This window comes from Theobroma umbraticum, unplaced genomic scaffold, assembly GCF_002168275.2.
Source record: "Theobroma umbraticum cultivar Fairchild unplaced genomic scaffold, ASM216827v3 scaffold_228.0, whole genome shotgun sequence".
NCBI classification, from domain to species: Eukaryota; Viridiplantae; Streptophyta; class Magnoliopsida; order Malvales; family Malvaceae; genus Theobroma; species Theobroma umbraticum.
The window spans coordinates 2206975-2227338 of record NW_018397274.1 but is presented as its reverse complement, the minus strand read 5'-3'; the positions used below and the strand labels follow the sequence as shown (position 1 = coordinate 2227338).

At 33.3% G+C, this 20364-nt stretch overlaps 2 protein-coding genes across 5 annotated transcripts in view; one reads left to right on the top strand and one right to left on the bottom strand.

Moving 5' to 3' along the window:
• The first annotated feature begins 9943 nt into the window (after positions 1–9943).
• On the top strand, positions 9944–12094 carry LOC110427147 (PPPDE putative thiol peptidase family protein). The gene is made up of 3 exons (XM_021442571.2): positions 9944–10347; positions 10724–11011; positions 11324–12094. The coding sequence occupies exons 1-3, from the start codon at positions 10215–10217 to the stop codon at positions 11587–11589; spliced, it is 687 nt and encodes a 228-aa protein (XP_021298246.1). The 5' UTR covers positions 9944–10214; the 3' UTR covers positions 11590–12094.
• An 854-nt stretch (positions 12095–12948) lies between these two features.
• The window catches only part of LOC110427162 (defective in cullin neddylation protein (DUF298)), an 8039-nt gene continuing 623 nt past the window's right edge, over positions 12949–20364 (bottom strand). The window contains exons 2-13 of one of the 4 annotated variants that reach the window (XM_021442603.2): positions 19315–19399; positions 18036–18110; positions 17913–17949; positions 17265–17348; positions 17098–17158; positions 16892–16998; positions 16420–16485; positions 14753–14907; positions 14437–14608; positions 13978–14200; positions 13781–13869; positions 12949–13650 (exon numbers count right to left, since the gene is read on the bottom strand). In XM_021442603.2, coding sequence (XP_021298278.1) covers positions 14812–14907; positions 16420–16485; positions 16892–16998; positions 17098–17158; positions 17265–17348; positions 17913–17949; positions 18036–18110; positions 19315–19399 — 611 coding nt within the window. In that variant the 3' untranslated portion in view covers positions 12949–13650; positions 13781–13869; positions 13978–14200; positions 14437–14608; positions 14753–14811. Of the gene's footprint in view, positions 13651–13780; positions 13870–13977; positions 14201–14306; positions 14609–14752; positions 14908–16098; positions 16216–16419; positions 16486–16891; positions 16999–17097; positions 17159–17264; positions 17349–17912; positions 17950–18035; positions 18111–19314; positions 19400–20364 lie in introns of those variants that run through there. The other 3 variants (XM_021442604.2, XM_021442602.2, XM_021442605.2) reach the window with 3 other exon arrangements.

The window sequence follows — 20364 nt, the reverse complement described above, 5'->3', positions numbered from 1 at the left end:
ATCCTCATCAATAACATGATTAAACACGTTATCTCTAATGCAAAGCCGAATAGTACTCACACACCTTTGGTCCAACTCTGCCCATTCAACATCCTTCATGTCATCTGGTTGCCTTTCCTCTTTTCCTAGCAAAGGGCGCATTAAGCCTTGCTGTACAAGGAGATCTTTCATCCTTCTCTACCATTGCATGAAACTAGTCTTTCCATCAAACTTCTCAATTAAAAAATTTGTAGAATTAGTAACTTTCGACATCCTTGTTGAATCTTGAATTTTACTGAACCCGAAGCTCTGATACCAATTTGTTATGGAAATTGCCCAAGAAACAACAAAGATAAAACTTAGAGAAATCAAGCAAACAGAAAAAATACAAGAATTTACGTGATTCGGCCTCTTGCCTATGTCCACAGAGTGAAACTATTCTTATATTATTGAGAAATTAAAGTATAATAAATTGACCTCTATGGCTCCCCAAACTAACCCAAGATCCTTTGCACACTCTTTCTCAATAACCTCCCAAGAACACTCACTCAAACCACTCTAGCTCCACTTAGAGCAAAAGACAGAATTACAAAGTGTCTTTTCTCTAAGACTCTCAAAGCATTACTTACAATTCTAAAGCATAGAAATCTACTTTTATAGTATAAAAGTTCAAAGTAGAATGTGATTAGGACTCTATGTGGAATAAGAAGTTTAAAACTATACAACTACTTAATGTTGTACATAAACCAAAATTCTAATCAAATAAGATATAGAATTATAGTCAACCTAAAACTCAACAATGGATCAGATTGCTAGGAATGCCATTAGAGTTCTATGATCGAGTTGTACTAACGAGGATTTGAAATGTAATAGGCGAATGTTGAAAATTGATTGCACCACATCTAATATTTCTAGAGGTAAATTTACACAGTTGTGTGTAAAGGTGGATCTTAGGAAGCCATTGGTATCAAATATGTTTATCGGTGGACGTTGGCAAAGAGTTGAGTATAAAGGTATTCGGATTGTGTGCTTTCAATGTGGGAGGTTTGGGCACAACATAAAAGTTTGCTCTATCATAGACCAAGCAATTGAGAACAAAGATAAAGGCTTGAATATGGAGGAGCAGGACAATAATTGGAATAAAGAGCATGAAATCCAAAAATTCGAGTCATGGATGATAGCTAAAAAGAATTATGGAAAGCCACCAGGCTCAAGAGTCAGAATAATTAATAAAGAAGACACAACACGGAAGACAACTAACACTAGTTTTCATTTTACAATTCTTAAAGAAGATCCATCTAATGTAGATAATGAAAAAGTGGTCCATGAAACACTAGAACATAACACAATTAGAAACAATGTGACAAATATAAGGCAATAAATTGGGGGGGGCTAAAATAAAGAGGCATTAAAAAAGAGTCTATAAAGTGCGATACAAGTGTCAAATCGAAACCTAGCCTCATCTAGTACCAAAGGCAAAGGACAAGTGGCAGGTACAATCCGTGTAATCTATTCGGACCAGCTAAGCAAACAAAATGAAGGAGTAGTCATAAGTCATACTATTGAGAGAAAAAATTTGGTAATGGAGACTCATACCTTAAGGCTAGAAGACCAAACTGATATGAAGAACCAACCACTTTAAGATGATTTGGTTAATGGAAATACAATTTGCAATCAAGACAGGTCAAAGGATCAAATGAGAGTAGGTGTGAATGGCGTAACAAGAGAGAAAGAAACCAATAACATGGAAGAAAGGTCTTTTTCTGAAATGGACATTGTTCCTACTAATGATGACAATGAACAAGGAGTAGTGGTGACGGAAGTTATGCAGATATAAATCTGTAAGGTTTGTTATTTATACCCAAACTATAAATTTAATTTATGTTGAAAATATTGAGTGGGAATATGAGAGAAGTTTCCTCTTGTAGAAGCATCAGGAATATTAGAAGCTTAATCCGTTTTCATAGTTTAAACATTATAATTATTTTGGAATCCAAAATTACAGGAAAAAAGTCAATTTAATCTGTAGACAAATTGGACTTTCGAAGTATTTTCAAGTTAAGGTGGAAGGATTTTTAAGAGGTAAATGGGTGCTATGGGAACTAGCAACTGTGGATATAGATATTTTGGCACATTCATCTCAATTAGTTTATATGACAGTTAGGTCAAATAATGATGAATAGCTTTTAATAGCAGTTTATGACAGTCCAAAGGTAGAAGAACATAAATGGCTATGGCATTCCTTGAAACTGTCTAGTGAGATACATGATCTGGCATGGATGGTTATGGGTGACTTTAACCAAGTTTTTTCACCAGATGAGAAGACTGGCAAGAATGGCGTTAATGTGATTCATTGTAAATAGGTGATTGATTGCTTATGTTTTCGTAATCTATCGGATCTTAGAGCTTTTGGTACAAAATATACTAGGAGTAGGAAATATGATAGCTTCAATTTCACTAGAAAGCAATTAGACAGAGCAGTGGTAAATGACAAATAGAGTACAATGTTTCCTAAAACCAAAGTCCTTGATCTTCCTAAAACTCATTTTGACCATCATTCAGTATTGGTAAACTGCCTAAAAGCATGCCAAAATATCCATTTAGCTAAAACATTTTGCTTTGAAAACACATGGATGGCCCATCACGACTTTCAGCAATTTCTCCAAGCACATTGGGATTGTGATAGAGTTATAAATTCCACGAAGTTAGGAAAATTGGCAGAAGCCTTGAATAAATGGAAGCTTGAGACTTTTAGGGATTTAGTTAAGAAAAAGAAATGTCTTCTAGCTAGACTAAAAGGAATCCAAATATGTTTGGCTTAAGGCCTTAATGACTATCTATAACATCTAGAAGTGGCATTACTAGAAGAGTTTAATCTCATTCTATATCAAAAGGTAGTTATGTGGTAGTAGAAATCTAAGCTTGATTGGCTAAAGTATGGAGATTGCAACTCAAAATACTACTATGCAATTGTAAAAGGGAGGAAACATAGAAAGTAGATTATTACTCTCAAGAGGGATGATAACTCATTGTGTTTGGACAAGGGAGAGCTAATGCAGATGGTGGTGGAATTTTACTCAAACCTCTATTCAGATGATGGTGTACGAGTTCCATTAAACTCTTTTTTGGTTAGGAAGCTTAGTGATGATAAAGTAGAACAGATGGCCAAACCCATTACATTTGAGGAAGTTAAAAGAGCTTTATTCGACATGCACCCTAATAAAAACCCTGGCTTTGATGGATTTCAACCTAGTTTCTTTCAGAAGAATTGGGAGATTTTTGGTCATAATTTGGTTAAATTTGTACAACGTGCTTGTGTTCCCTACTGAACTCAATCACACACTGATTACTCTTATACGAAAAATAGAGAAACTAGAGAATATATCTCAATTTCTTCTTGTTAGTCTATGCATAGTTCCAATGAAATTAATTAGCAAGGTTTTAGTTAATAAATTGAACATGCTATTAAATGATTTAGTGGGAAAAACACAATGTAGTTTTATTCTAGGGAGGTAAGCTACGGATAATATTATTGTAGTTCCAAAAGCTATTCATACGATGCGAAGATTAAAAAAGAAAAAGGGCACATTGGTGATCAAGATAAACCTATAGAAAACTTATGACAGACTTAAATGGGATTTCATCTAAGGAGTTCTTGAGGAAATTGGCATGCCTTTGTCTTGAATCAACAATATTATGTTCATTATGAGATCACCAACTTTCATTGTCATTTGGAATGGGGTGCCAACTGAAACTTTTATTCCCACTAAGGGAATAAGACAGGACAATCCTCTCTCACCTTATCTTTTTGTCTTGTGCTTGGAAAAAAGCTCGTAGTTGGTAAATGAAGAAGTCAGTCTTGGAAGGTGGAAGCCATTAGCAGTGACAACATAGGGTCTTTATTTAACACACGTTTGTTTTACGGATGGCTTAATGTTATTTGGGGAAGCCTCAGTGCAAGTCCAAACTATAATGAGAGTTCTTGATAAATTTTGATTAGCTTCGGGTCAGAAAGTAAACCTTGAGAAATCTAGAATGCTAGTGTCTTCCAATGTTCCCTTATCAAGAGCAAGAGCTTTGAGTAGTGCTATGAAAATTCCATTGACCACGGATTTTGGAAAATACTTTAGCTCCTCAATCATACATGATAGAGTATCGAAGACTACTTATATTGAAGTTATTGTTAAAGTCAAGGCCAGACTAGATCACTAAAGTAACAAATAACTATCAATGGTAGGCTAAGTCACATTAATACAGTTTGTAACAAGCTCAATGGTTGCTTACTTAATGCAGATTTCGTTGCTACCAGAAAATGTGATTCAAGAGCTTGAAACGATGAATAAAAACTTTGTATGGGCACATTTTGGTGGTAACAAAAAGAACCATGGTGTATGTTGGGAGAAAGTTTGTTCACCCAAAGAGGAAAGAAGCCTTCAACTTAGAAACCTAAGATTTTTCAATTTAGCACCACTGATGAAACTTGGCTGAAGGTTGTTAACGAACACAGACCATCTTTGGGTAGATATCTTACAAAAGAAGTACCTACGAGATAATAATCTCATGACAGTGACTGCTAAATCATCGGACTCTCAAGTATGAAGAAGTTTATTGAAAGCAAGAAATATTTTAATGAAAGGCTTACGGAAGGTTGTCACTAATGGCATTGTAACGAAATTTTGGGTTTATTCTTGGCTTGACCGTGGACCTTTGATTGATCATGTTAATAAGGACATATCAAATATAGAAACCGGCTTACCAGTTGTAAGCTTTTGTGATGAAAATGGACAATGGGATTTAGAATACCTGAATCAGGATCTACCTATGCACATTGTTCTACGAATTACAGCAGTTCTCATTGATCCCAATAATGATAAGGATGATGCCACAATATGGACACTTACAAGAAATGAGGAGTTCATAATTAACTCAGCTTACAAATGCCAACAAGTAAGTACTGGTGCCAACTCTAGTTTTTGGAAAACTATTTGGAAGTTGCCTCATACTAGGAAAGTCTATTTATTCATATGGAGGGTTTTGCATGATTCCTTGCCAACGGGATATTGGCTCTCAAGAAGAAATATAAGCAGTACGGGTATGTGTCCTAGATGTGAGATCCATAAAAACTATATTAAATGCAATTAGAGATTGTAGATGCGTAAGGAGCTTGTTGAATCACATAAAACTTCAATTTATCTAGTCAAATTTTTATCAATGGATTTAAACTAGTGGGTGACTTCTAATGTACTTAATATTGTAAAGGTTGAAGGTCGACCACGGAACGTTATTGTCATATATGGAATTTGGCTTTTGTGGTACTGGCAAAATCTACAAGTGTTCAATGCATCTTTTGTTTGGCCTAACAATGATTGGCAACAAATCTGCACAAGAGTTAAAGAAGCTTGGCATATCTTGGGGAAACAAGGAAGATGAACCAGGCATGAAGTGATGATACATTAGACAAAGCCAATTTACCTTGTTGTCAAAATTAATGTGGATGGCAATGCTCGAGGACAACTAAGTCTCGCAACAGCAGGTGGTATTGTCAGAGATGAAAATGGCTTCTGGTTAGTTTGGTTTATATATAAAATAAGAATTTCCTTTTCTCTAGCAGCAGAACTATGGGCTTTATATCAAGGATTAGAAATATGTTGGAACCGAGGTTATAGAAAGATATTAGTAGAAACTAACTCTTTACTGGTGTTCTAGAAAATTTAAAATAGATTTCTAACTTGGACCCTTATGCCAATTTACTGCAAAGGATCAAGGATCTGTTATAGAGAAGTTGGGACTGTTTCTTAACTCACGTACATCGTGGAGCCAATCAGTGTGTAGATTAGATGGCAACACACCATGATAATCTTTCATTAGGCTTACATGTTTTAGATAGGCCCCATCTAGTATTCTTATTCTTTTATTTGGAGATATGTTTGGTATTATTCAGCCAAAGATGATGTACTTTTGATTTAAGTTAATATATTCCCTTTTTTAAAAAAAAGTTAGAATTATAAGATTAAAGCTTTTAATTAATAAAATTAAATTAAATACTCGATCGTAAAATTATAAAAAAAATACAAACGAGAATTGAGGGTTTTTATTCTTTGAGAGTTGCTTAAGATTGTTAAATGAAATCTCTCCCTTATTTGCTTAGTCAATTAGGAGTTGGACAAAAGGCTGACATGGTAAAATACTATTGGGTGAGCCTATATATGGTAAAATACTCATCTTTAGAATTCTAATTGGAATTAGGTGGTGGAAAGAAAAGGCAAATGTATCTCAAATCAAGAAAAGAATGAAGAAAGTTAGACCTTTTCTTAGTGGTTAAAAGCATTTGCAGGACAAACAAAAGAAAAAGAGACTTTTTATGGACCCATTTTGTATGGCTCGACCATTCATAGCTTGGGTCCAAGTTAGGTTACCAACTGACCTACCAACCCAAAATTAGAAACAGTCTGCCGTTTTCACATATCTATTTTCAACTTCTTTGAAAGTTCAGTTCATTTATTATATGAAATCATCACATTCTTAAATATTTTTACTTCTTAAGAGGCTTTATCTTCCTAATTCCATGCTCTATTAAAATACATTATACCCCCTGCCCCGTGTACTGCATGTCAAAATAATTAAGAGAAAACAGTAAGAATTCCATAACTGTTATTGCACCTTTTTTTTTATTTAATATAGTAATAATGTTTTATCCTATTACTATATTGGATGTGAAATTAAGGTTTTGTTTGATCAATATTTTTGTTATTTGCTTTTTGAAAAGTTATCATAAACACCCATAATAAAACTTTTAATTGATTAAAAATAGATAATTAAATAAGTTTACACTAATATAACATAATTAGTTTATATAAAAAAAAATAGAATCATCTTATTGACAAAGAAGAGATTCTGAAACTTTTAAATTTCAAATTCAAGTTCCAAAATTAATATTATGTTGGTTTCTTAGTTTGTTTAATCTGATCGTTGAGTTTTTATATACGATATGGATTATTTCCTTATAATTGTAATTTCTACTTATAAATGACTAAACCTAACCTCATAAAAAAAAGTATAATCTATTTATATTATCGGGTACTCGAACTTTATATTACTTGAATAACAGCAACCCATTTACATTTTCAGACTAAAATAAATTTGTTTTTTTTTAATTTCCAAAAAAGAAAAATTTAAATTCAACTTTTTAAAATATTATGTATATTTATCATTGAAACAACTTTTTAAATGCTTGAATATGAGTTTGTTGAGTTAAAAATTAATTATAATAGGAACTGTTTAGGGGCATCATCTCGGGACAATAAATCTTACCATATATGAAGTGTGATTTCTTATACTAGAGAACAACAAAGACTCAAGTTGATTTAAGTTGATTTGTATAGTTATAAGTTTTTGGTAGATTTGAAAATTTGTGTTTGTATTTTAATAATATCATGTTATATATAAGATATTAATAATTATATAGATAAATATAAACATGATACAATTAATTAAACGTGTTAAGAATCTAATGACATATATAAATATTTGTTGAACATATTACAAGATATTATATTATAAAAAGATGTTTATTAAATAATTAGATTAAATTTTTTACGTCACAATATGATTCATAACTTACTTAAACACAATTAATATGATTAATTTATTTAAATTTGTATTAAACTGGTTCGTAAAGGGGTTATATGAGTCAAATTGCATGGGTCAACAAGACAATCAGGTTAATTAAACTGATTAAATGGATTTGAAATGGGTATTCAAATTTCCTAACACCTATAAACATACAAATGTCATCTCTTAAACATATCAACATGATTAATACATAAAACACAACAATTTTAAATCAAAACCCCTTTAACTCTATATTATTTTTTATGTTTTTATCAATGGATGATATCCAAAATTATCAAGCCTAGTTTTTAGATAATTGTTTATTATGAATAGGATCTCAAGGTTTCATTGAGAATGTGTAATCCTATTTAAATTGAATAATTAATTAATATCACTTTGTGGATTTAAATTGATAATTAGGGCTTATGATCTTGCATGAGAAATGAGAATAGAATGGGATATATGTACCCATGTCCCAAGAAACTCAATCCCAATGGGGCCTTTGGCTTTTTAACATAAAACCACAATTACCCTATATTTTTCAATTGCACAAATCTCCTAAGACCTCTAAAAGCAGCTTTGGTTTTGGAATTTTATGCTCCTTTCATGATTAAATTTTGATTAAAGTAGCACATAAAAACAAAAAATCAATCACTTTTTGCAACATTGTAGTGAGAAAGAATTCTCAATTCCAATATTTAAAGCAACACGTAATTGTTGGCTTTGAGAGTTTTTTTTTAACTTTTTCAGCAAAATTTGTTGAATAGTTAGCTGAATCCCTGAGGGTATATATTAAAGGATTAAAATATGGATGTAAATAGGTAGGATATCTGCTTGTTTTGAGGTATTTTAGCTTTAATTAAGAAGGAATTCGAATTTTATTAAAATCTAAATAAAATCGTAAAATTCTATCCAAATTGTATCCTAATATATTACCACTATTAGTTAATTATTCGAATCTCTTAAATACCTAATTAAATAGATAATTGTTTATTATGAATAGGATCTCAAGGTTTCATTGTAAATAGAATATTAAACTCCCAAATCCATAAAAATGTTTGTGGAAATATTATATGAATTTAAAATTATAATGATCAGTTATAAACTCAACCATTTTCAAACCTCCTTTTTTTAATCTGAAAAATTAATTTAACTGGTATTTTGATAAAAAGGTCAAAAGATGAGTTTATTTAACCCAAAACGCCTAGGACAACAAATTGGTATAGATCAAGATAATACTAATGTCAACTTTTGTTTAATACTTATATATATAGTTAAATATTTGTTTTCTTTTAATTTAAAAACAAAGTCATGATGGAAACTCTATTTTAATAGGAATGTGAAATGCAGGTGTCCTAAAAAATTTAATATTAGTTGGTCTATCCAAGACTAATAAGACGTTTTCTTTTTCAAGTGATACACTTAATACCAATGCCAATGGTTGAATGTCTGTTACCCTATCAGAATGGTTCCTTGCAATCTTAGTGAGAAAATTGTGATGCATTATTTATGGGTTTAATTATTTGTATTAATTATAAATAATTAATAATCTCCAGATAAATTAAGTAAAGTTATGTTTGTGTGTCAATGATAAGTGCAATGAGTCAAATTATAAAGAATAAAAGTGCAACAAAGTCAACATCATGAACTGCCTGCTATTTACTTGACTCTTAGCTACCTTTGGTCTTGGGACGAAATCATTCTAACCCTCCACATTTGACTTTATAGCATATCAATTATACACAATAAAGACCCAAAAGACCCCAGTAATCACTAAAATGCAATTGGGAATTTGATATTAGGCAAAATGTATGTATCTTTAGAGATAAAATGTCGTGTTTTACTGAATTGATACATTTATGATTAACATCGATAAAAACCATTCAATCTTGAGTTGAAGAACATTGTTTGGGATAATTCTTCTTCCAAATTAAATCAATCCCTTAATGCTCCCTCCCCAAAAAAAAAATAATCATATTTTGTTAATAAAAAAGAATATTAAAAAAATAAGTAAGAGGGCAATTAAGAGTATTCATATGTTAATTAAATACATAATCAATATTATCTCATCTAGCTGGTACCAACTTTCCATCTGTGCACCTAAAAATAAAAATCATAAATGTCATTCCTTTTTCTAATTTTAAAAAAACTATGGAATAATTCAACACAAAAAAAAAAATCATCAAATCATAAATAAAATATGATACCCCACAATGTATCATAATGACAATTAGCTCACAATGGCAACCCTCATAATTTTCCTCAAACTCTAAGCCTTATTGTTGAAAGACCCGGATTTTATATATATAAAAACCTTAGTCTAAAATTAAAATAAAAAAAATTTCCCGTGTAGCACTAAGTGCCGCCGATGGTTGCCCACACTCAGAAGATTCTCATTCTCTTTACCAGATTTTCAAAATTTTTAAAAAAATTCAAAAACCTTATATTATAATTTTAATATAAATAATTTTATTATTATTATTATTATTATTATGTTATGTTAGCAATCTTATTCATTAACGAATGAATTGATTGCTGAAGGCGACCAGACAATCATTTTCGTCACATTTATAAAAGGAAAAAAAAAATATAAGCCAAAGTTCTGTAAAAGAAGAAAGGAAGAAATGTTGTGTCGCAAAAATTCAAGTTGTGAGGAGACAGGATCAGTACCAGTGTATCTCAATGTGTATGATCTAACACCAATTAATGGCTACGCATATTGGTTTGGACTTGGGGTGTATCATTCTGGTGTTCAAGGTTTGTACCATCAACTTCCTTTCATCTCTTTTTTACTTTGTTTATATGTTTTCTACTTGTTGTACTTGTGACAGTTAGATCTGTTGTTGGGGTTGGCCTAACTAGTTCAAAGGTTTGGTGTACTAAATCTTTGAAACTGGTGCTTAATTGAGTGTTTTGAAAATCTGGGTTTGTTGTTTCGTTGATGTTTTAAGGGAGTAAGTTGGTTTCTAGATATGTTTAAAGTTTAAACGTTTTTGTTAGATCCATGGGAAGACAGGAAAGCTTAGCTGAAGTGAGCTTGACGAAAATGACTTCGCGTAGTTTGGTTTTCTTTCCTTTTTCTTCCTGCTATCTGCTGAATTTATGGGTTTTTGTTTTTCCTTTTGGGGGGCAGTTCATGGGGTTGAATATGCGTTTGGAGCTCATGAGTATCCAACGACGGGAATATTTGAGGCAGAACCAAAACAATGTGATGGGTTCACGTTTAGGAAGTCAATTTTGATTGGAAAAACAGATTTGGGGCCTGCAGATGTGAGGAGAGTAATGGAGGATCTAGCAGAGGAGTACAAAGGGAATGCCTACAATTTAATCACCAAGAATTGTAACCATTTCTGCAATGATGCTTGCGTCAGATTGACTGGGAATCCAATCCCGAGTTGGGTTAATCGGCTTGCTAGAATTGGTACGAACATTGGTTTTTTATTTATTAATTTATTTATGTGAAAATGGGTTCCTTAATCAGATTTTGCTGTTATAAGGTCAGCTTACCAACTGGCATTTGATTTGTTTTTTTCCTTTTCTGGGTGTCAACAATGAAAGAATAAGAGTCAATGCTTTAGTTCAGTTCATTAAATTGGTAAATCAGCTGGCTGGAACTTGAATTTTTTTTGAAGGAACTAGCAAGTTTCCAAAGTTTTGTTTGATTCAGTTGGTTTTTTATAGACATTTGTTTGTAGGATAACGTGGAATTGTTCTCATCTGTTGTTCATTGTAGGCTTCTTCTGCAACTGTGTTCTTCCAGTGACGTTAAATGCAACCAAAGTCCGGCATCATAGAATTGAAGATAAGCCTTGTGAAGAAGCAGAGAAGAAGAAACTGACAAGCAGCTCTAACAGATTCACATCTTCTTCAAATTCTTCTTCATCTTCTAATTCATCGCCTTCCATCACTCAAACTCGAGGTAGAAGCAGAAGCAGAAGCAGAAGCAGACGTTCACTGCCTCCATCTTCACCTTTGATTCTTGGTCCTTCATCATCTTGATGATCAAAATTTGGGACCGTTTAATTGCATCAAATGCTCAAAAGAGGAGCACCCAGAAGATAAAAAGAAAAAGCAAAGCAAATCATTGAATTTTTTTGCATTCTTTTCTTGTGATTTTTATGATGCTAACGTTGCCTTGAGAAAGCTTTGCAGGCATGATATATCTGTACATGTGTATGTTATCAATTTTTTGGGCAAAGTGATGTTTTGTGTCTGCAAATTATCATCCCCAACTTGATGTCCTCCTCCTGTAGCCAGAAAATGTTGTTCCCTTTACCATTTGAATTGCCTTGGGAGCATGGGGGATGTTCATTAGGCCTATACCCCCTTCCTTTCACATTGCAAAACAATGTAATTGGAACTAGTCATGAATCGACCAAGTCATTATTATCTCTAATCAAATTTTATATATCAATAAGTCTATAAGCTATGCACCTTGCGCAAGGATCATTGTCCTCCTAAGTATCTTGTTATCTCTTAGGAAATGTGATTTGGTGTATTATCCACTTTGGGTCGACCCTGTTGTTCTATTATTAGCTGCAATGCTCAATGTTTAATGGGCAAAAAGAGGTGGGGGTGGGGAGCATCTATGTCAACTTCAATCTATTGCTGTCACTTTATCTTTTGTCCTTTTTTATTTGATATGCTGAACTTAGCTTTCTCTGGATACTGCTCAAAATTGAAAGCAAACAGTAATGACTCATTGATGACAATGGACAAAGCACTTTTTTAATTTTTCTTCTGCTTTTCTCACAGCTGTTCTTTCTTCTCTTTAACTTTTCCCCAAAGCATAAGTTATCTTTACCAAACTTTAGGTTCCCTCAAACATGTATCCCACCTTCTACTTTGGGAATCATTGACTTCTTCCTCATCATCAAGGGTGCAGTGATTTTTTTGCTTTTGCCCTTGGTGCTTAAGCTAGATCAGCAAGGTTTCGTCAGGAAGCAATGTTTCTCCTTAAAGAGAAAGGAGAAAATTTGTTGGCAGGCCATCATGAAAAACACTAATGGAACCAAAATTTTATGTTTAAAGGAACGAACAAGAGATGAGTTGATTATAAGGTCTTTGAGACATTAGAGGGTTTGAGAAATAATTCTTTTGTAATAAATTTTACTTTAATCACTAAATCTATTAAAATTAATTATTGACTAATTATTATGAAACGTTTCACCAAACAAAAAAATTTATAAAATTAAAAAAATATAGATTATGAAATTTTAAATTTTTTAAGAGGAGAGAAAACCATTTACTAACCCCCCAGTTTCAGCCACAGATTAAAGGGTTTCCAGAATTATACTGTAAAATGTCAACTATGAATTTGGCAACATAATTTGCTCATTCCCTTGAGTATTGGCTTTGGGGCTTTGATCACATTGCATAGTTGATGGACATTACCCCTTTACTTCAACTTATTTATAACATTATTATTATACCTACTCTTTTACTTGAGCACTAAAACAAGATTACCCTTCAAGAAAGCCTAAGATCAAACATATCTCAGCAGAACTACAAGAACAAGCAAACAGATAACGGTTTGGGCTCAAACTCCATACAAAAATTGATTCCCTCCTTCGGCCATTAAGAAGGAAAAGCCTTTATAGCATATATAGAACCTCCTCACAAGTAGCCAGAACATGCATAGGAGCTAATGACATACTGTTTTCATAGCCTGGTTTCTGCTTGATTGTTAGCTGACCATCCAAATGCTCCAAAACAAATGTCCATGTCTCCTCATTAAACATCAAGCACTCAATCAGAAGCAAATAAATCGCAAACTTTCCAGCACAGGGGTAGACCATGAAAGTTTAGTCCTACTGAGATGACCATACCTGCCTTAAAAGTTAATGGATATATGCAGACATAAGGCCACAAGGAAAAGCATCCAAGTTAGGTATTATGTTTTTTGCATTTTGGTTAAATCCAAATCATATGCTCCAAAGGGTTACCTAAAGTTTGATTACCCACGACAAATCCAAGGCCCTTCTCACAAACATTACATGTAGCAGTGATTGGTAACTATCAAGCACAAATCTTGTCAAGGCATATGCAGGCGAGACAGAGCTGTTTCATTCAGACATGTTTCATACAAAGAATTGACAGAGGTAATCAATAAAATGGAATCACAACCATATGAGATAGCATAATGGCTACATCAGAAAGCTACATTTCCCTCACAAAAGCTGACGCTTACCAGGCCTGATGCCCAACAACCAGATTGCTAGGGGGTGCCCTAACAAACTTATTTGCAGCTAAAAATGCTGGCTCCTGATGACTGCCCAACTGGTACGTGCACATAAATTGCAGCGTTTTAGAAAATGGGGATGGTATTGACAAATTGCAGGGCTATATGGAAGAATTATTCCAATTTGGTTAATGAAATCGACTCACAGTTAAGAGGATGGTACGATGAAGAGAAAAATGTCGATATAATCCATCCCTAGAAGGATCATCCCCAACGGTTGGATCTTAGCATCATTAGCTCACATGCTTAGAATGAAGCCAGCACCTGTCACGACTTCCTGGTGAGACAGGGGTACCAGTTGTGGGGAGATTGTGTCGTGTATTACGTTGCTGTTATTTGCTCAACAGAGTCTCCTACCCCATAGATATTCTATGAAAGAAAAAAAATGAAAATTTGAACGAAAAACAATACCTTCTCGGAAAAACATAGCTGAATAATATATATATATATATATATATATAAAGCAGAATAAAACTGGCCAAACGTTACATCTCTGTAATCTGATGAATAATTTTGTTAATCATATAACATCACAATCCAACTGCTTCCAAGATGAAGACAAATCATTAAAATAAATCTAGTTGGGCACAGTTTAGAAGTACTACCGGTGGAAGCCACAATAGAAATACACTTCAAACATATTGAGACAGTCTCCAGCATATTTGCAGCATGAAGAAGTAATTTTGAAAGGTAAGTTTTGATGACGACTTTCATGTTTTGAAGTAAAAAAGACATAAAAAGCAGCTGGAGAAGCTTGGTTCCGTACTTCGAACATTCCTGACAGCAGATTATTCACAATGAAATTTTATTAAAGAATGACATGCTCACACAATTTTTCAAGTCAACTTACTTATGCCCAAATCAAAGGCTCTAGAAATAGGGAACAAAGAAAAGGAGGAGGGATTAAACTTTAAAAATCACCTGCTTTCATAAAGATGGAGTTTACAGCTGAGAATCAAGTTGACCAAACCACATAAGTTTTAGCTTTGCTTCGCCTGCATCCATTCTACAAAATTGTCCAGGATCAAAGGCCAAGCAAGGTCTGGATTATAATTTTTAAGGTCTGGGAAACTTATCTGTTAAATATCAAAAAGGAAAAAAAAGGTAAGCAATTGCTCAATAATTAACATAAGGTGGATCCCCAACAAGATAAATGGCTGATAGAATGGGTTATTACGCCAAACAATGTGCAAGGATGCAAGTAGCAATCTGAGTGTACATGATGCATGAGAAATTTTCATGAGAACTACAACATTATATTCTTTTTTTTTTCTTCTCCTCTATCTTTCCATATGATAAAAAATGGGTAAAATATACAAGTCCCCTATTGGCCATAATTACACGCGGGTCCAGTAGTTTTCAAAATAAACACTCCAGCCCAAATGTGCAAATGGTGTTAATGTCTAAAATGTCTTTATTCTTTTTTTACTCTTTTCCTTTCTTTCAGGCCGGCTGGCAATGCTTCCTAACCCTAGCCAGCCACCCTAATGGAGCACTAGATTGGTGCTGCCCAGTGCTCTCCTGGGGAGCACCAGATCCACCCATGGGGTGACTGACCAGCGGGAGGTAGTATAGAGTTTTTTCTTTTTCTTGAAAAAATTATAGTTTAGTAATTTTTAAAATTAATGACAGGTAAAACTGTCCTTTCAATATTAACACGTCATCAAATTAACGGAAACATTAACGGTTGACAAACAGCTAGACTTATAAGTTCAGTGGAAGATATTCTTTTGGGGTGAACTACACATTTCGAAAACTAATAGACCTGTGTAGAATTATGATTAAAACTTAAAGGTATTAGTGTATTTTACCCTAAAAAAATGGTTACTGTATTATCTAAATTGACAATTGAATTGTAATTCGCAGGACCCTTAATTTATAGAACTCAAAAGACCAATCCATTCCTACTAATTATATTATGTCCCAATTTTTATGCCAATGCAAAAATCCTGTGTTGTCATTCCATATTTCCAAGAACTGGTAATTTTAACTACTAAAGAAAAAGTATTCCTACTAATTATATTATGTCCCAACTTTTTATTTCAAAGCAAAAATCCTTTGTGTTGTCATTCCATATTTCCAAGAACTGGTAATTTTAACTACTAAAGAAAAAGTACACCAAGTGGTTTAAAAATCACTTCAGGCCCAAAAATATGCATACTTTCATCAATGAAAAAAAAAAAATCAGAACGGATGAAAGGCAATGGAAAGAACAGAAAAGAGACCTATAAAACTCTCATGACAAAGGGTCAATTACAACACACAACCTGCAGGAAGTGAGTGCATCCCTTCAGTGCCATGAGGATTCTGCCAAACACAACTCAATTGCTGTGATGTCTTCAAATACGGAAGCAGTGAGTGTGGCATCACATTGCCGTTTACCCCTTCATTAAGAAGTAGATTATTTAAAAGATTTTAGTATAATTCTCTAAGTCACTGCAGAATTTTTGGTTTTCCTAAAAGTGATTTCTGTGTGAGCACATCTTATGAAATGCACAGAATTATTCCCTGACACTACTTATAATGGAGCATCTAAACTTGCGGAACACAATAGCAAATTCCAAAAAAAGTGTTAAATGGTGACGTACCTCATTGCAGAACCGAAAAAAGCCCATCCATTGATCCAAGTTTATGACCTTATAATCACTCTGAATCTGCATTAACAACATGAACATGGTATGAGGGATATTTTCTTCACTTTTTTGAGGTTTAATAGAAGCATAAGTGTTAAATATTTAGCATCACACACATTATAACTGGGCAACTCTGTAATCTAGCCTATCAGATTGTTAGATTCATTTCTGCAACCTTTGAGCTAAAAGATTAAACATTTAAGAAAGAAAATTAACCCTACTTTTTCACAGAAAATTTTGAAGAGACCATCAGAATAACAATGCAATCCAAGCAGAAAAAGACTAGATAGAATTCTTGAACAAGTATATTATAAAATACTAGCAGCTAAAACTGAAACGAATTCATTCCCCACAACAAAAGATGAAGATGTGCGTGTATAAACAGTTGCAATCTCTGAAGTCAGGTACAATAATTGTAGCAACCCACCTTCAAATAGTCAACAAAATAGTCAACCTGCGCACGGAATTGGGATCCCAAAACAAGATCCAGCAATTGACATATGCTCTCTATATCTATACTCTTTTGTTTCTCCTCTGCAGTAGTAAATTCAAGAAAGTAAGCAAAAGCACCAACAGAAAAAAAGAGACAATATTTGTGCATTCAAAATACATGCCAGAATATTATCATAATACCTGTCAGGCAATAGCGGAATGAATAGGAATAGAAATCCACAAAGTTTGATGGCCTCCTGACCTATATAATATGAAAAAAGAACATCAGCACTTTACAGACTTTTCCATCATAATTATCGTACTTATGAAATCTGCTTTCAGATATCAAGCCATTCAGAATTTTCTACCTCTTTCTCTAGCTCTGGGAGGGCCTTCCTTAGTTTACTTACAGTGTCAGCCCTCAGTGCTTTCAATCCTCTTCGCCATTCCTCCTATAAAAATAAGATTCAAGTGTCATTTTTCAACAGATAATCTAACTACAAACATGTACAAAAACATACAAATACATATACACATATATAAAGAGAGCCTGGGATCTGAACCAGTATATTAATAGTTACACAATATAATGCATCTACCAACCTATATTTATGCTATTATGATCCTGTCAACGAGGAACGTGACTGTACTAAGAAGAAGAACCTTTTGTCTATAAAACTCATATTTTCAAGACTCTCAAATATCATATGATCAAATCACAAAGATTGGAGACTGATCAAAATGAGTTCAATTTAAAACAAAAAAAAAAAGAGAACAGCAACTAACTAAACAATTTAAAAAAACAGAAATCCAGGCATCCCCATAGAGAGTACATGCTAAAGCCAACCTAAATTAGAGATTGGAAACTGATTATTTCATGTGACTGCACCATGACACAGAAGAAAAACAATGAGAGGACATGAAACCTAATAGCAATTTTATCAACTGAAAATTCAACAGATAACACAAATTATAATTATAAAAGTAAATGTAGATGCAACAACAAAAATTCTTACCAGGGTAAAGTATCCTTGTTTTTCAGCTCTCATTTTCCTGACACATGCACATGTAGTTTCAACACATGAGCTTAGGCTACAAGCTGCAAAATGAGTTACTGAACAAGTTTATATAACACTTACCAAGCAAGCATCAAGATCCTAACATCTGTGTGATCGACTTTCATATCGGAACATAGAGTTTCAATCCCTTCTGGGCTGTTCAAGTAATATATCACAAGATTAGAATATATTTGAAATTAATTAAGAGAACATTAGTTTCTATAATGGCGACACTAATTTTTAATGCCTGTCACATTATAAATTATGCAAAAATTGAATTCCAATTTCCAGCAACTTTATTTTAGCTTTCTGTAAGAGTCTTAAGACAGTATTAAGGATTTCTAGAGTAAAGTTAACAATATTTTTGTGCATGACCTCTTCCCTGAACTTATTCCATTATTATCTGGGCAATTCCATTCTATGTTGCTCTAACATTTCAGTCCTAAAGTACCCATGTCTGACACGTATCTCTGGGCATAGGTATGGAGTTCAGACCTTCCAAGGGAAAACTTGGAAAAGATGAAACGTATCCATACTAGGGAAAACTTGGAAAAGATGAAACGTATACGTACTGGACATATACCCATATCCGGCTCTCACTACCAAGTCTGAGCAACATGGGGACTTAGCTAGTGCAGAAAACCAGTTAGCTTGAATTGCTTTTGGAGAAACTGATCATCCAATCATTCTTCAAATTGATACAAGCAAAATTACTCACTAAGTTTCTCTTAAGCAGAAACCAGCACCATCTACTTTATAGAAAACTTTCCTCTGAACTTCATCACACTGCTCCATAGAAAAAATGAATCCTATATTCACAGCTTAAATAAAAGAATTACTTGTTATGCTCTAATGCGTTACTGGTTTATTGTGAAACCTTCTTTCATAAATGGAACTGTAAATAAATTTCTTTTTTTGAAATTTGAACTTAATAATATATACTTTGAAAATTAAAGTGGGATATTTTTTAAAAAATATTTAAACTGTCGCTTATATGCACACTAAGTCCACTAGAGCACTAATTTTGGGACAAGAATACTAGCAAAACCCACATAATTCAGACTGGGCCTAGGATCCCTAAATTAACATTAATCATAAGTGGGAAAACTTTTATAGGGCTTGATCACTCTAATAGTTCTACTAAATAAACCAACAAGATAAAATCTGTAGGTATATGATGATATTGACTGAACTTTACACCTTTTAACGAGCAAAACATTTGAAAAATGGTAGGCATATTTCTTTACATGTAACATATTAATTATAATAAAAATCCATACAACAGCAATGAAATTCTCCAAAATTAGAAAGGCAAACACTAATATCACATATTGAATTGCATGTTCCAGTAAGCACTTACTCAATCATACCAGAAGACCTATTGGCATATGAATAGAATAGGTTGTCAATCCGTTCCATCTCTTTTGAAGATGCCTTACTTGAAGCTGAATATCCAAAACAGAGAGTGCCAACTAATTAGTTAGTCAACCTTAGAACGGCTTGGTTAATAAATTTGAACAATAACTAAATGTTAAAACATTCTAACTATGAACTCAACAGTGCCATCTAAACTTTCATGTGAGGATTAGGAGCTTTATGTCATCTTTCAGGGTACGCTTAGGAAAATTACATGTTAATCAGAGGCCAAGTTGAACTATGGTTAGTAGAATCTTGAGGACTAAGTAATAGGATTATCATGATTGGTATCCTGGGTTGGTGGTGCATGCTTGGTTTAACAGAGTAAAGTTTAAAACTGGAAAGTTTGTACAGTTCTGAGAAAGAAGCCGTACGACACAGTTTTCTATATCTCCTTGCTCTTTGAAATTCTTGAATGCATTTTTTTAGCAATTCATTGGAGTTCTGGATCTCAAATGAGGAAGCTTTCAGTTTTGTTGCTATCCTAGTTGATAAAGGATTTATACAAGTGCTCTGGAAACCAATTCAGATTTCATATCCGTTGAGACCTGCCCATAATTCTCGGTTTGGTTGAAACAAAATTACTAACTAATTGTCTCCTACTCCTTTGAAGAAATAGTAATCATACTCTCCTACTCCTTTCTTAATTAGAAAATCAGCTAACCACAGATTTAAGTTCGAACTTATCAATCATATCTTCTTTCAGCTGCTGCCTCGTGCTCAAGGATTCTCTTCGAATTTTCAACTTCTCTTACTAAAACCACGATATTCGAACAGGCTTTTAAGAGTTTAACTACCTTAAGAATGCACTCAAGCTATTATCTAGCCTTAAGATTGACAGGCTGTGTTCTCTTCCAAGTTGAAACACGAGACTTTGTCTTTCCGTATTGTATCTAAAAATTTTTCTCCTTCAATTTCCAAATCTTGTCTCGATTAACTCTTATTGATAGCTCATCGTTATCAACAAAATTCACCAAAATTATATATATAATTC